Source organism: Spinacia oleracea, chromosome 2 (assembly GCF_020520425.1).
Source record: "Spinacia oleracea cultivar Varoflay chromosome 2, BTI_SOV_V1, whole genome shotgun sequence".
NCBI classification, from domain to species: domain Eukaryota; kingdom Viridiplantae; phylum Streptophyta; class Magnoliopsida; order Caryophyllales; family Amaranthaceae; genus Spinacia; species Spinacia oleracea.
This window is the reverse complement of record NC_079488.1, coordinates 62,967,085-62,983,495: the sequence shown is the minus strand read 5'-3', so window position 1 is coordinate 62,983,495 and position 16,411 is coordinate 62,967,085. Positions and strand designations below refer to the sequence as shown.

The following is a 16,411-nucleotide window of genomic DNA, read 5'->3' as shown; positions in this document are numbered from 1 at the left end:
CCACAATACATTAAATTTGAGCCATTCATTTTTGTTGACTCATCTGGGCCATTGATTATTTGACTTTATATTGAAAATTGTAGTTTTTGGCATCAAAAAAATGAATTAAAAATCCTTCATTCCCACGTTCAATTTAATTTATTTATCTTCTCTCTCTTAACAACTTCTCCATGTTCCTGTAAAAAAAAATTCCTGAAAAAAAAACATTCGGTTGTCGATTGAATATATTCTTTATCGTGTTGGATGAATGATTATACAAGTAAATACATTTTCTTTTGGAAAGAAGACGGGCACTACAATCTTTACGGCTGTTTTATGGTCAATATGGCTGCATAGAAATGATATCATCTTCAGGAGGATTGATCCTAACCCCACAAGTATTATGTATTTGATCGGTAAGCATGTCAAAGAAGCAGTGGAGGCCTCTAGGATGAAGCAGTGGCCTAAAAGAAGTGGCCTAAAAGAAGCAGTGACCATCAGCTTGGTATAAATCATCAGTTTCATCTAAAAGGAACTCATATTCCAGTGTTTGTCAACCTTATCATTGCAGGGTCATGGAAGAGAATCAAGAAGAAAGGTTATGCTGTTGCAGCGATTGGGTGGATCATTGATGATAATAACAGAATGGTTGCTAAAGATGTTCAGAAAGTTGAAGCTCTGGATGCTTGCCAAGCAGAAATGAAGGCTGTTTTGATTGGATTACAACAAGCTGTCTCTCTCCATATGCGAAGTATAAAAATTTACACAAACTGTATGGGTATTATTAATGCCCTTAGAAGCTACCCTGCTTGCAGACTTGATCTGGTCACCTTATGTGGAGAAGGTTCTATTCTCTTCGCCTTATTTTCACTTATTTCAGTTCTGATAAGATAAGATAAGGACCAATAAGATAAAATAAGGACCAATAAGATAAGATAAAATAAGGACCAATAAGATAAGATAAAATAAGATAAGTTCATGGTCAATAAGATAAGTTCAGGGCCAATAAGATAAGATAAGGTTAGGTAAATATTACATAAGGTAATACTATAAGTTTCAATAAGATAAGATAATTAAGATAAGATAAGGGTCAATGAGATAAGATAAGATAAGGGTCAATAAAATAAGATAAGATAAGGGTCAATAAGTTCAGATAAGATAAAATAAGGATCAATAAGATAAGATAAAATAAGATAAGTTCAGGGCCAATAAGATAAAATAAGATAAGATAAGTGAAATTCAAGTGAAGAGAACACTACCGAAATCAGACGAATATCTAATGGTCTGGACTATTGTGTAATAGAAAAATGCAACAGGGAGAAGATTAGGAACGCAAAGGGAATGGCTGCTGATTTCAGAAGACTTAGGTAGTCTGTTGTTGTTGTCTTGTTTTTTCTTGCCTTTTCTCTCTTGCCTGTTTGTAATTACTGCCAAAAAAAAAAGTGAATATTCAGATAAGATTTTAGAATTTGACTCAGAAAATGAAACCAGTTTTGGGTGAAATTAGCATAATAGTTAACAATATCAATAAGCCAAGATGTGAAGGTGATTTCCGGTCATGATTTGGCGGCATTGTTTGTTGCATGCACGAATGGTGGAGAATCTACAGCGATATTGGATGATATAGATGTCGAATCAGGCAAGTTGAGTATCAATCACACGAAAGTATGACACAAATTAAGGTTTAATCAATTCAACGACTTTATCACCAGTGATGAAGAGATATCAACCGATCAGCAGCCAACACAGTTATGATAACTGAGTTATGATAACTGAGTGTTGAGGACAATGAGGAGTACTTGGCTAGTCGTACTCATACTACTAATCGGTATAATTAGATTATGGCTCCTGAATAGCCTCTGTTCTGTCATTCTCGGATTTGATAAGAGATGTTCATCAAGGACCTCAAAACAACTACAAATAAAATGTAGAATAACTAATTAGCAACAATATTCAGAGTTTGGACAGACTTCAAAGCCTTCCAGGCAGCAATAAAACAAATCAGCATAAGGGTCTCCACTAAATAAATTCTCATAATACCCAAAGGAAACTAAGTTGTGATACAGAGTAGTTCAAAAAAGGAAATGGAAACGGGATCTAGTTGATTCGGTAGCTATTACAAATCAAAATTGCTACTCTGTATTAAGAGTTGACCATTAACTCAAAAATGACAATGAATAGACAAGCCGACTATGAGGAGGAAATGGTAGTTACCTCTGTTAGCCAAAGACATGATCTCAGTACGGACAAACATCAAGGCACTCTTTGATGCTTTTTTATTCTGTCAATGATATCAAACCTTTAAGCTCTGGTCAAAGACGGAACTTCTATAACAAGATGCCTTTTATTTCCATTTCCCATCTAATTGGAACGATTTCCACTTCTCTCATCTAAAATGGAGGATGGAACATAGCCCTGACAAAATACAAACCATATGTCTCAATAGGAAATATCAAAACCCTGAAGAAAGCTAATTGTCGGATTTGACAACACAAAAGCTTCAAACCCAAACCTAAGAGAACTTTAAAACCCTCAATTACAGATTTACAGAAGAGAATAAAAACAAGAAAGAAGCTTATATAAGGTTGATGTAAAGAATTAATGCCAAACATTTTATTAAGTAGTTTGAATACCAAACAGAAATAATAAAGATGAAAGGAAAAACAAAGTAAATGTTAGAAAAGAAGAATCTTGGAAACACAAATAATGAGGGGAGAGAACAAAGATATGAGACTCGTTATAGAATCAGGATTTCATGAGTAAAGAATCATTATCATAACTCTGAGCCAGGGAAACCTAAAAGAAACAAGGAAATGTCATTTGTTTAACTAAAGAATTTTCCATAAAAAGAAGGAAAAACAAAAACAAAAAACTCCAATAGAATTCACAAACTCCCTTGAATTCCAAGATTAGACAAAAGATAAGTACTCATTCTTACACTTCCATATTGCTGTCAACATATTTGTCTTCTGAAACTCTGCTGTCGGAAAGTTGTACATTGAGACAGTGATATTTTTCTTCTTGTTCTTCTAGTTGAAAGTTTCTATGCAATTTGTCAAGGATCCTCCAAGTGACAGCATCTGGGGATAACCCATTCTTCCTCATCTCTCCGACTATCTGGTAAGCTTGTTTCTTCAAGCCCAACTTGCAAGCGCAGTCAATTAAAATGTTATAGTTGAAAATATTAGGTGATACCATACAATCTACTAGCTCATATAAGTAGTCGCAAGCCTCATCCAACCTACCCCACCGGCAAAGTCCTTTTAATACGGAAGAATAAACAAAACTATCATGAATCTTGGAAGGCCATATTATTTCATCCCAAAATCTTTTGGCCTCATCTAATCGCCCAGCCTCAAAAAGCCCGTCAATAACTATACTATAAGTGGTGCTGTCAGCATTCAAACCTTGGGTTACCATGGCTCTGTAGATTTCCATAGCATCATTAACATTCTTAAGCTTGAATAATCCTCGAATAACTGCATTATAAGTCACAACACTGGGCCTGATATGTCTTTTTGGCATTTTCTCATGCAATAGAACAAGAGCTTCTTTGATTTTTCCAGCGTTCAATAACCCACTAATTAGAATAGTGAAAGTTATGGAATCAGGTGCACAAAATTTACCCAGCATCATATCATTAAATATTTCCATTGCGTCTTGAATCCTTCCCATTTTGCATAACCCATTAACAACGGTATTAAGAGTGATCACATCAGGCTGACATTGTGCTTGCAGCATGGAAACAAGTGTGTTTAGGAGCTCTGTTGCATTGTTGGTAAGACATATAGCTTTAATATATATATTATAGGTTCTAGTTTGGTCCACAGTTGTCAGCTGTAGAACGAATTGCAGAACCTCCTTTGCCTTGGTTATATCACCATCTTGACAAAGATTTTCTACCAAGATCTTGTATGTATATTCAGATGGCACATAGCCAAATGCAATTCCTTCTTGAAACAGCTGGAAAGCCCTCATACACCCCCCATCCTTGCTTAACTCGTGAATGATAGAATTATATGCTGTCAAGCTTGGTTTAAACCCTCTTTTTCTCATAATATACACTATCCTTGAAGCTCCATGATACCTATCAGCTCTGCACAGAGAATCCATCATTTGAGCATAAGCAAATTCCTCAGGAACACTTCTATCTTGAGGCATATCTTCAGCAATTCGGAAAACTTCATGACAAAATCCTTCCCTGCACAAAACATCCATAAGATTGGCAAATGATGCACAATTAACAGATGGATTATCATCCTTTCTCATCTGTTCCCACAGCTGAAAAATCAATTTCTTCCCAAATTGTGCATCACCACTCCGCAAAACCCCGCCAAGCAAAACACTATAAGTCAACGAATTAGGCGCTACTCCCTTCTTGAACATTTCATTAAAGAGCATAAATGCAGGTCCCATCTCACCATATATACAATACCCGTTAATCAAAGTAGTGTAGGAAACAACAGTTGGACAATGCCCCCTATTAACCATGTCAAACAAAATCCTATGAGCTACACAAGGCTCCGATGACTTGCAAAACTGATCAATCAAACGGTTATAATTCATCAAAGAGGGAACAAACTCAGGGTTCACATTGATCAAACTCTGAACCAAATCAAATGTAACATGTGGGGTTCGAGAATCAAGTAATCTAGCAATGAGGACATTGCACATGCGCTCATCTGGGATGCAATGAGAGGCAATAAAGAAGAGGAATCGCTGGTGTGCCTCAGCATAACGTTTGGACCAACAAAGGGCATGGATTACACTGCTGAGATTTAGAGAGTTAGGACGATAGCCACGGAGGCGGAGGCAGTCCAAGAGACAAAGGGCCTCGTCGACATTTCCATCAATGGCACATAGCTTATGAATCCTTCTTGTCCAGTATGTCCTGTTTAATATGCTTTCACTGTCCAAGTTTACTTCTTCCACCCCTTGTTCTTCTTGTTTTGGGGTTGGCATATAGCTTACAAATCTTGCTGCTTTTTTAGGAGGTAATGAGAAACAAATGATTTAGTTATAATTTTGCAGTAACAAATGTTTTGCGCAGGCATAAGGTAAACCTCATCTAAAACTTAAATTAATCAAAAAAGGATCTATAAATTCAAGGAAAATAGAAAACAGGGGGGGGGGGGGGGGGGGGGGGGATCTGACCTTTTCTCTGGAAGTCTGATTTGGGTAGTGGTTTTATGAAATGAACCCGAATGCAAATTCGCTTCACTACCGTCTTCATTTATTTGCAGAAAAAGGAATCGCAGGGAATTTTCAAGATTCTAGAGAGAAGTTGTGGTACAAAGACCAGAACAAAGGCAACAAGGTCAGCACTGGCAAATGAAAGTTGATAAATTGTGTGTCAGTTGCAAAATTCTGATATTGCTATAAATATTTTCATAGAATTCATTAGTTACTACAACAAAGTTACAGACACTGGTATCAGGTTTCTGAAGCTTACAAGTTAGAAGAAGATCAAAGATGCCACAACATTTTTTGGCCAGATTACCAGAACGGTATAAACAAGAACCATTTTCTAAATTCGATTGAAAAATAACCTGTAGCAACATTCAGGTAATTAGAAAAAATGACTGCCAAACTTTTCGCCAAAACCCAATAATAAAGAACTGCAGGTATCGATTCCGTTTATTTCCTATCACTTTTTTGGAGGATTCTTTCGAGAGAAATCCATCCGCTCATGTGACAATCTTTCTAGTCCCATTTCGATCAATTAGCCAAGATTTTGACAGGATACACAATTATATAATAAAATTGAGTGAGTAAAATACATCAATATCAAACAACCAACATTTAATTTACTAAATTGAAGAGGTACTCAAGGCAAGAAAGTGAATTTGAGAAAGTACCTGGAATTTAGTGAATTTGAGCATATTTATGTGAATCTATGTTTTAATGTTGATGACTGCAGAGGAGAGAGGAAAGGAGAACAACCACCATTAAAATCGAATACCTGAAGAACAGACATTGACCAGCGATGGAGAGGATGAAAAATTATACACAAATTCTTATTTACAATGGGTGTACGATAAATATTGTACACCAAAGTAAAAGTTAACCCAAAATGCTTAAAAGTTAAGCTTATATATGTAAAAGTTATCTATTTTTAAGTGATAAATTTTTTCATTTTAGTAAAACTTATTTCTTCAAAATCACTAATAATGTATAAAATTAATCATTTAACCATTTAAAATATTTATCTATCAATTTTTTTTTACTAATATAAAAGTTAATCAAAACTAGGTTAAAGTTACAAAGAAAAGGGTTAAAGTTATCTTGGTGTACAATAAATTTATTATACACCTTGTGCGCGCAAGACCTTTTGAAAATTATAAAACAATAAGGGTGCGTTGGGTTCAGACAGGGTAAAGTAAATTGAATCTTGAAAGGGACTGGGAGAGAATAGAAAGGAAAACCTTTAATGGACCATGCACATAGAGTATTTTTTTTTAATTAGGTTTTTAATAGTAAAATAATTTTGTTATCTCACAGGAACTCTTTTTATGATAATTATCAGAATTTATTTACCCTTGGCGAGTTGGCGTTCTTATGAGTCTAAGAGAGAGAAAGTCTAGAGTGAGAGAGAGAAATAAAACCTATGAGATATCTAAGCATTTTTTGACAAAACCAAAACCTAGCATAAACTTTCCGCCTCCTGCCTTCTTCTCCATTCGTCCCCTTTGCTCCATCAAAATCTTGTTAGATCTCTTCATCTCCCCAGAGATGGCTATACTTCGCGTATTTTCCACACTAATTATTACCCTACTCTCTATTTATTTAGCTTTTCCCAAATTAATTTCCTTTCAAAAAATTATACACCCTTAGATCTGGTGCAGTGGATTTTGATCGTCTTTGATGAGCCAATTTTTTGGGTTTTCGAAAAAATTAATGATGATCCTTTGAATTACTGGATTTTTTGTTTAAATCTCAATTTTTTTGAGATTTTCTGGGCCAATAACGAAGCGGGGTGGCCTCGATGGTTGCGAGCTGAGGTTTTTGCGTGTTGGATTATTCAAAGTGCTCCGCTAATTACCTCAGGAAAGTCTTTAATACGGCCTTTAATTGGTCGATTTTATCTATGCTCTTGTCGTTTGTGTGTTATCTGCTTCTTTGCTAAAGTTTTGTGCCTCTGGTATAAGAATCGTCTACAACAAGTTTCCTTGAGTAATTATGACTTGTGGTTTTCTGGGATTGTTGGTGTCCTTGGCCCCCAAGTTTCGATTATTTGTGCCTTAATTGCCTTGCTAATTCTATTTGCATGCCTAAATTATTTAATTAAGTTGGTTGAGCACACTTTATGTTATCTCTTGTCTAATTTGAGTTCTATGTACTGTCGTTTAATCTTTTGTTCAAAATGTTGGTTTGTTGTGGTGTTTACCATTTTTACCCCCACCATTGTGTTGTCTAGGTGTTTGGTTGTTTATCTACTGCATTCCCCTCTGGGCTATAAATACTTGTTCAGTTTGCTCATTTATGATCACTCCAGTCCCTTCCTTCTCACTCTTAGTTCTTGTCATCTCATAAACTCTGAATTATCCCCCAAATACTCTTTGTCTCTCAATCACTCCTACTTATTAATGTCTGAAAAACCTTCTGATATTAACTATGCCTCAATTCTCGAAGAACATTGCTACAATTTCCTCTGAACCTCAACATTCCAACATTCCTGATAGTCCAAGTCATACCCCTGCTCCAGAATCCGAACCAATGGGAAGTCACTGTTTTGTTAATGCTCCCCCTACCCCACCTCAGGACTCTCCACACCCTCCTGCTTCAGAGGTTCACATTAACCCTCTCGCTGTAATCTCTCTTCCTGCCCCTGAGTTGGTTAATTCTGAAGTGCATGATATGGAGACTACTTGTTTCTATGGTAAACCCTGGGGGGAGTATGTTCCTCAAGCTGGTGTCATTGCTAGGTTATCTAAGGAGTGGTCTTCTTATGCTGGTCAGGTAAAATTTAGGTATTTGGGGAATGGGTGGTTTCTTATTCAATTCTCTAATCCTGATGATAAGCTTGCTGTTTGGAATGGTAGACCTTGGTTTGTCCAAGGCCTAAACTTTGTCCTCCTCCCCTGGGTTGCTGGGTTCCAAGCCCAATTCTCCCGTATTACTCGTGTGGATCAATGGGTCAAAATCCCTTTTTTGCCTACGGAGTATTGGGCCTGGCAACACCTCACTCAAATAGTCAGTTCAGTGGGTCAACCTATTAAACTCGACCGTTATACTCGTGAAAATGTTGAAAAATGGCAGTTCGCTCGTGTTTGTCTCAACCTGGACATTTCCAAACCTATCCCGCGTTCTATTTCTCTTAACTTTGGGACCCACACCCTTGATTTCTTCCTCTCTTATGAGGGTGTATGGGAAGTGTGTCCTCTTTGTGGTGACCCGAAACATACTATGAGTGCTTGTCCTAAGAAACCACCCCCATGTCTTGAATTAGTTGTGGCCAAAATGGATTCTACTTCTCTGTCAGCCCCCACTACCCCTGATTCTACTGCTTCTGTTGAATGGTGTACTGTTGTCCCTAAGAGAAGAGCCAAGCCTCGAGTTTTTGTTAAAAGCATCAGGTCTAGATTTCACCCTTATGTGCCTCCGGTCTCTTCCAAGCAAAATGTCTCAAAGGCAGTGGTGGTAGCTGGTGACCCTCTACCAGTTGAAAACCCCTTCCGGGCACTGAATGACTTCATGGTGTCAACTGGTGATACTGTGACTCTTAATCCTCCAGCTGTTAGTAACTGTCTTGCTGAAATGGTTAATGATATTGAGGATGTTATCCCCCCTCCTCCTTATTCTAAGTCAAATTCAACTAAGTATGAGGACCCTCTTAACATAATTGATGAGGATATGGATAATATTGATGATCATATAGAATTCTTCAACTCTGGGATGTTTGAGAAACCTGTGGATATGCAGAAAAGAAGGAAGAGAGATTCCATCAGCATCTCTCCTCCTTCCTCCCCCTCTACTTAAGTGATGTTAGTCCTGCACTGCTTTTTTGTGAGCCGTCATGCATATCTCAACCTTGACCCAGCCTTTTGCTACTGCCTATGCGCGTCTCTGAAGTCTTTCATGAATCATTGGTGGTGTTCTATGAGAAATGTTATCTTTCAAGCATATTTGATTCAGTATTTTACTTATATCTCTTGTTATGTTTTAGCTTCTGATCCTAGGTTTTGTACTCTAGCTGCTTTTTCTAATTCTGAAATTAGTGATTGTAATACTGGGTTGCAGTGCAGGAACTTTAATGAAGATGCTTCTTTTGCTTTTGATTACTGTTGGCCCCTGACTTATGATGAGCTCATATACTCTGATTTGTGTTGTTGTTTTGTCCCGAATTGTGTTCCACTACAAGAAATTGATTAATTACCAACCGCTAAAATTGGTTGGTAAAACGCGAAAAACGGTTGGTAAAAGATTTTGCGACCGCCAGCGGTCGCAAAAAGGCGGTCAGTTTTCACCTGGACGGTAATTTAGGAAACTCCAACTGGAAGGCGGTCGCTAAAATTTACCGACAGGATTAGCGACCGCCACCTAAGCAGTCACTAAATTAGTGACCGCCAAAGCAGTCACTAAATTAGTGACCGCCAAAGCAGTCACTAAATTAGTGACCGCTAAGGCAGTCGCTAAATTAGCGACCGCCTTGACGGTCACTAAATTAGCGACCGCTTGGCGGTCACTAATTTAGTGACTGCTTTGGTAGCGGTCACTAATTTAGTGACTGCCTTCGTGGCGGTCACTAAATTAGTGACTGCTTTTGTGGCGGTCACTAAATTAGTGACTGCCTTGGTGGTGGTCACTAATTTAGTGACTGCTTTGGCGGTCACTAAATTAGTGACTGCCTTGGGGGCGGTCACTAAATTAGTGACTGCTTTTGTGGCGGTCACTAAATTTGTGACTGCCTTTGCGGTCGGTAATTATGCAAATATCATTTGCAGCCAATTTTGTAAAATCGCATATATACCTGTATAAATATTATATATGTACCTGTAAATATTATATATGCCTGTATAAATATTATATATGTACCTTTAAATATTATATATGCCTGTATATATACGAATTTATATAAATTCTGTAAAATCGTATGAAACCTGCTCGATGTTATAATATTAAACATGTTCAAAGTCATACAACAAAGATTCATAATACACATAATGTTGTTCAAACATGTTAATACGAAAAGTTGTAACTAGTTCAAACTAATACAAGAATACTAACTACCTAACACAAAGGTGTCCCGCCTCCGGTTGGATCTCGAGGGTCCTGCGACTGCGAGAAAGGAAAACCAGTACACTGACTGAACATCCGCTCGTAAGACTCCATTGCCTTTTTCATCTGGGCGGCATGTTCTTCTCTTTCTTGTCTCTCCCTTTCTCTCTCTTGTCTCTCCCTTTCCATCTCCCTTTGGTGTTGTAGTCGCTCTGCTTCTCTTTCTTCTCTCTCCCTTTGCCTCAAAAGTAGATCGTCCTCCATAGCCTTTAACATCTGATTTTTTGTTGTTTCAAGCTCAATGGATTTTTGGGTCAACTGTTGTTGAGTCTCTTCCAATCGAGATGACATTTGATAATAAATAGATGGGGTGTATGAGCTAGAAGAACTACCACCCCTTCTAGATGGTGCAAAGTATAGAGAGGCTCCACTACCCAGCCCGGGGACCTTTCCCTTCTTTCTCCCACCTACTGTCTCAAAGTAGATTTGGTTGGGATCTTTAGCAATGCCTTTTTCAACACATTCAGCAACATTTTTTTCATAGTTTTCCTACAAGAATTAAAATGATTATCACCCATGCATAAAAAATATATTAAATGGAGCACATTTAAACTTAAAACGTGTTTCATAAGCTTTGTTTGAACTTGCTAAGTCACATTCAAATGTGTTTACTCGCATCTAAGGCCTATTTGTTCGTTATAGGTCATATTTTGCCTAAAATGTCATTTTCTCGCCCAACTTTGTGCTAAGGAACCAAACTTGTCATTTCAAACCATTTACATGTTTTGTGTGGCATATTCAAGCTCTATAAAACTCATTCGAATCAATGTAAGCACATTTAAGTCATATTTTGTCGATATAGGACCTATATCGACCAAATAAGGCATTTTCGCTCCCATTTTTCAACTAAAAGAACTAAGGGCTGATTTTAAACTTAAAACGTGTTTCATAAGCTTTGTTTGAACTTGCTAAGTCACATTCAAATGTGTTTACTCACATCTAAGGCCTATTTGTTCGTTATAGGTCATATTTTGCCTAAAATGTCATTTTCTCGCCCAACTTTGTGCTAAGGAACCAAACTTGTCATTTCAAACCATTTACATGTTTTGTGTGGCATATTCAAGCTCTATAAAACTCATTCGAATCAATGTAAGCACATTTAAGTCATATTTTGTCGATATAGGACCTATATTGACCAAATAAGGCATTTTCGCTCCCATTTTTCAACTAAAAGAACTAAGGGTTGATTTTAAACTTAAAACGTGTTTCATAAGCTTTGTTTGAACTTGCTAAGTCACATTCAAATGTGTTTACTCACATCTAAGGACTATTTGTTCGTTATAGGTCATATTTTGTCTAAAATGTCATTTTCTCGCCCAACTTTGAGCTAAGGAACCAAACTTGTCATTTCAAACCATTTACATGTTTTGTGTGGCATATTCAAGCTTCCTAAAACTCATTCGAATCAATGTAAGCACATTTAAGTCATATTTTGTCGATATAGGACCTATATTGACCAAATAAGGCATTTTCGCTCCCAATTTTCAACTAAAAGAACTAAGGGCTGATTTTAAACTTAAAACGTGTTTCATAAGCTTTGTTTGAATAATAGTAAGTTACCTTGATTTGCTTTGCTTTGCTACTACAAGGGACTTTCCCTTTACCCGGTACTTCCTTCGTGTGTGTCTTCAAATATAAGTCACCAGCTGTAGGCATCACACCTCCACTTTCCTTTGCCTAATTATACAAGTAATTTTTGTGAATAATCAAATTAGTAACAACGTTAAATGAAATTTAGTTACATTATTAAACTTACCATTTTCTTTGCAGCCTCAGTTGTGGAAATGGAACCTTGGAAATGTGATGGTTCAACATTGTTGGTTAATGAACCCCCTCTTCTATTTTTCTTAGCCTGCTCAGATCTTTTCTTGAATTCATCATCATCCACGTGCTTCATCATATCTGCATGCACTTTCTCAGACATCCAATCTGGCTTCCTTCCATTACTCTTTCTTGTTATTTGGTAGTGGATGTACTTAACCCGTTTATATGCATTTGCATGGTAATCACGCACAGCAAGGTGATCAAACTCAGGCAACCATTTATAGGTCCTCTACACAAAAGAAAAGAAAAGAAGGATATTTTGTTATGTTACAATTATAGCAAGTTGAAAAATAAAAAGTGATACATTACATGATATAAAATTGTGTAAACCTTGAACAGAGTGAACCAATGATCTTTTGTATCCTTGTCAACTTTGGTATAACACGTCCAAGGACTCTTGAAATATTTCTGGATGACGTTAGTAATATCCCGCGAAATGGAACTGTGATCAAACCTTACATAGTGGAATAGGAAATAACACAAGTAACGTTAGTTTACAAAATTCATACATGAGATAAAATAATTAAAATGTAACTCTAAATCTTACCAAAGTTCACCCGGTGCCATCCAAACCACTCCAGAATCCTCAGCTTCTTCATTTACTTGTGAATCAGGTACCACCTCTTCAGAGTATTCACCTTGAGTTTCGTCATCATCAAAGTAGGTATCCAGTGAGGGTTGGGTCACCCGTGTAGTACCTCCACGACCAGCTCCATGGTCAGCTCCATGGCCACCTCCACGACCACCTTCACGACCACCTCCACGTGCACCTAAACGACTGCGGATGGCTGAATGTTCTCCTCGATTGGACATCTGTTTATTTAGTAGAACACAAACCAAGTTTAAATAACTCAAATTTCAATCATAAAAGACAATTCATCGATTGGACATCTGTTTATTTAATGGAACACAAACCAAGCATTAACATTAATAAACTTACGCTACATATATAATTACCTAATAACAAGTAACAAACAACTACAGATTGTCTAACAAACATAAATTTATACAACCAAAATAAAAAGTTCAATGATAAGTTCAATAAACAACAACATAATTCAAAGTTCAATCATAAAAGACAACACATGTCAAACTCCAATCATAAGTTTACCAAACAACTACATAATATTTCTTGAACCTAAAATTAAACAACCAAATAGGACCAAAATCAGCAATATCAAGTTAATCGTCGTATCCATCAGAATCATCAGCATCATCATCATCACCATCGTCATCATCATCATCAATGTCATCATCACCATCATCCTCATCCTCATCTTCATCATCCTCATCCTCATCACTCATACTATCAGCATCACCATCATTAATATCGTCATCATCATCATCATCATCTTGATCTTCATAATCTGGGATCTCATCTGGAGCACAAAGAGCTGAAGAAACCTCATTTGCATCTTCTTGTAGAAAGTCTAAGTCAACCGGAGCATCAATCACAGACCTTGCCTTAGTTTTAAACACAGCCCACCATTGGGCTTTATCCCTCTTCAAACTGGGGTAGTGTGCAAAGTATACTTGACTAACTTGGTAAGACAATACAAACGGGTCATACTTTGGGTATCTCTTAGAATGATTGACCTCAACAAGTTTGTATTGTTCATGAATGTTCATACCCTTCACGGAATCCATCCAGCTGCACTTAAACAAGATTGTCTTGTACTCTTGAAGCTTACCACAATAAGAAAGTTCAACCACCTCCTCCAAAATGCCAAAGTAGTCAACTTCATCAGGACTTTGTACACACACTCCATAATTCATAGTTGACTTGTGTTTGCCGTAGTCATGAGTTTGAAAATTATATCCATTCGCATAGAACCGGCTCCATGTCCTTACTTGTCTAGAGGGGCCCATCGCAAGCGCCCGTGTCACATCATTAGGACTCAAAGACCGGAGAACCTAATTCGTAGAATTAGTTAGTAATTTTTTTTCCTTTCAATGACTAGTGTAAGTAATATTGTTTATGAATAAAAGCAAAATACAATTAATCTCACATGTGATTTAAACCATTCAGGGAACTGGGCTTCGCATTTACTCCAAATATCCTCCATTACTATGTGAGGTTAAGTTTGGAGAATGTGCTCCTCAAATTTCCTATGGTAATTAAGGAAATAAAGGTTAAATACGTCGTTAGAAGAGTTTACAATAATTAAATTATAGTTTTTTACCTTTCATATTCACCTAAGATGCCACTGTTTGCAAGCACATAAAGATGTGCTCGATCATACTCCATGTCTTGCAAGAAGCGCAAACGGCCATTAGTAGGTGCACGACCACAATCCACCCTGAACATCTCGGGGATATTAACGTCATGTTGGTTCTCAACAACCGAATGGACATTTCTTCCTAGATCCCTTGCTTTGGTGTCAACCTCAGGTTGAAAATAGTGGGAACAAAAGTTCGTAATCTCCTCCATTAGGTAAGCATTGCATATGGAGCCTTCTACACGTGCCTTATTTCCAACCTTACGCTTCAAATGGTTAAGAAACCTATAAATTATGTAAGTTTGATTAATAGTTACTAGTAAACATATAAGATATTTAAAGTAATAATTTATTTACGCTAATTTGTATTATTTTGATTACCTTTCAAATGGGTACATCCACCTGTACTGGACGGGACCACCAACCTTTGCCTCATGTGGAAGATGAACTGGCAAGTGTTCCATTGAGTTGAAAAATGCAGGTGGAAAAATCTTCTCTAGCTTGCACAAGATCTCAGCTATATTCTTATCCAAGCGATCTATGTCACTCGCTTTGATAGTGGGGGCGCATAAGTCTCGGAAGAATTGACTAATCTCTGTAATTGCCTTCCAAACATGCAAGGGAAGCAACTCCTTCAAAGCAACCGGAAGTAACCTCTCCATGAAGACATGACAATCGTGGCTCTTCATTCCATACAGCTTGCATGATTGAAGATTAACACACCTGCTCAAGTTTGAAGCATAAGCATCCGGGAATTTCAAGTCTCGAACCCATTCACATAACACCTTCTTTTGAGCCTTGTCAAGTGCAAAGGGTGCTTTTGGCATGGTTTGATTTCCATTTCCAAGCTCTAACTGCCGACGTTTACAATACTTAGCCATATCTTTCCTTGCACTAGTGGTGTCCGAGGTGCTACCTTTCACATCCATCACAGTGTTTATGAGTTGGTCAAAAAAGTTCTTTTCAATGTGCATGACATCCAAGTTGTGACGAAGAAGCAAATCCTTCCAATATGGGAGTTCCCATAGAATACTTTGTTTGAACCAACCCATTTTGGCACTCTTCAACTTCTTAAGAGCTTCAGGACCATCAGTTGCTTTAGGCAAGTCCTTCACGCATTGCCACAATTCTTCTCCACACATTATATGCGGACCCATGCCATTTTCAACTTTGTTTTTGCAGAAAGCTGTTTTATTCTTTCGAAAAGGGTGATCATGTGGAAGGAATTGTCGATGGCAATCAAACCATGAAACTTTACCTCCATGTTCAAGCCAAAATGCCTTGCTTTTATCCATACAATAAGGGCAAGCCTTCTTTCCGGCCGTGGACCATCCAGATAGCATTCCATATGCAGGAAAATCACTAATAGTCCACAAAAGGGCTGCGCGGAGGTTGAAATTCTGCTTGCTTGAGATGTCATAAGTCATAGCCCCAACCTCCCATAACTGTTTCAACTCTTCAATGAGTGGTTGCATGTACACATCCAAGTTTCCTTTAGGATTTTTAGGACCGGGAACGAGCAAAGAAAGGAACATGAATGGTCTTTTCATACACATCGATGGAGGCAAGTTGTATGGTGTAAGAATAACTGGCCAACATGAATATTGGGATCCAAATTTACCATGGGGGGCAAATCCATCCGTGCACAAACCAAGCCTGACATTTCGTGGCTCTGATGCGAAATTAGGAAAGGTTGTATCCAAGTGCTTCCACGCTTGACTATCACTAGGATGTGCAAAGGTGTTTTGAACTCGGGGATTCTTGGCATGCCAAGTCATATCCTCCGAAATGTTCTTGGTAGCATACAACCTTTGCAACCTCGGTGTGATTGGAAAATAGATTAGAACTTTTGCTGGAATAAGCTTACCCTCTGCAGTCTTCTTATACCGATCACTTCCGCATACTCTACATTTATCTAACTGTGCATCGCCTTTCCAGAAGAGAAAACAACCTTTAGGGCATGTGTGGATCCTCTCATGAGGAAGTTCCAAGCCCTCAAGAACCTTCTTTGTGCTATTGAAAGTTCTACCCATTTGGTTGTTATTTGGAATCGCATCATTCATCAAAGATGCAAACCCATCCACACACCTGTGTTGTAAGTTGAATTCACA

The 16,411-nt window shown here is 37.7% G+C and overlaps 2 protein-coding genes across 17 annotated transcripts; both read right to left on the bottom strand.

The window, feature by feature from the left end:
* Positions 1-444: 444 nt before the first annotated feature.
* On the bottom strand, positions 445-5,995 carry LOC110778989 (pentatricopeptide repeat-containing protein At3g18020). 13 transcript variants are annotated; one of them, XR_008927882.1, is made up of 7 exons: positions 5,838-5,988; positions 5,432-5,528; positions 5,134-5,303; positions 2,918-4,961; positions 2,194-2,394; positions 1,239-1,406; positions 445-861 (listed from the first exon to the last, which is right to left on the bottom strand). XR_008927882.1 is itself a non-coding variant. In XM_056836886.1 (4 exons), exons 2-4 carry the CDS (start codon positions 5,210-5,212, stop codon positions 2,370-2,372), a joined length of 2,145 nt encoding a protein of 714 aa, XP_056692864.1. In that variant the 5' UTR covers positions 5,213-5,252; positions 5,838-5,995; the 3' UTR covers positions 1,991-2,369. The 13 variants fall into 13 exon arrangements, 3 of the variants coding, with proteins under 3 accessions (XP_056692864.1, XP_056692862.1, XP_056692863.1); XR_008927883.1 differs by having other exon boundaries at positions 5,134-5,252; XR_008927887.1 differs by having other exon boundaries at positions 2,918-4,958; positions 5,134-5,252.
* Positions 5,996-10,068: 4,073 nt separating this feature from the next.
* Positions 10,069-16,110, bottom strand: LOC130467890 (pheromone-processing carboxypeptidase KEX1-like). Of its 4 annotated transcripts, none has more exons than XM_056836883.1 (3): positions 14,265-14,401; positions 14,091-14,190; positions 13,067-13,995 (listed from the first exon to the last, which is right to left on the bottom strand). In XM_056836883.1, the coding sequence occupies exons 2-3, from the start codon at positions 14,145-14,147 to the stop codon at positions 13,264-13,266; spliced, it is 789 nt and encodes a 262-aa protein (XP_056692861.1). In that variant the 5' UTR covers positions 14,148-14,190; positions 14,265-14,401; the 3' UTR covers positions 13,067-13,263. The 4 variants fall into 4 exon arrangements, with proteins under 4 accessions (XP_056692859.1, XP_056692860.1, XP_056692861.1 ...); XM_056836880.1 differs by lacking the exon at positions 13,067-13,995 and adding an exon at positions 14,682-16,110 and having other exon boundaries at positions 14,113-14,190; positions 14,265-14,585; XM_056836881.1 differs by lacking the exons at positions 13,067-13,995; positions 14,091-14,190; positions 14,265-14,401 and adding exons at positions 10,069-10,746; positions 14,682-16,110.
* Between the last annotated feature and the right edge of the window lie 301 nt (positions 16,111-16,411).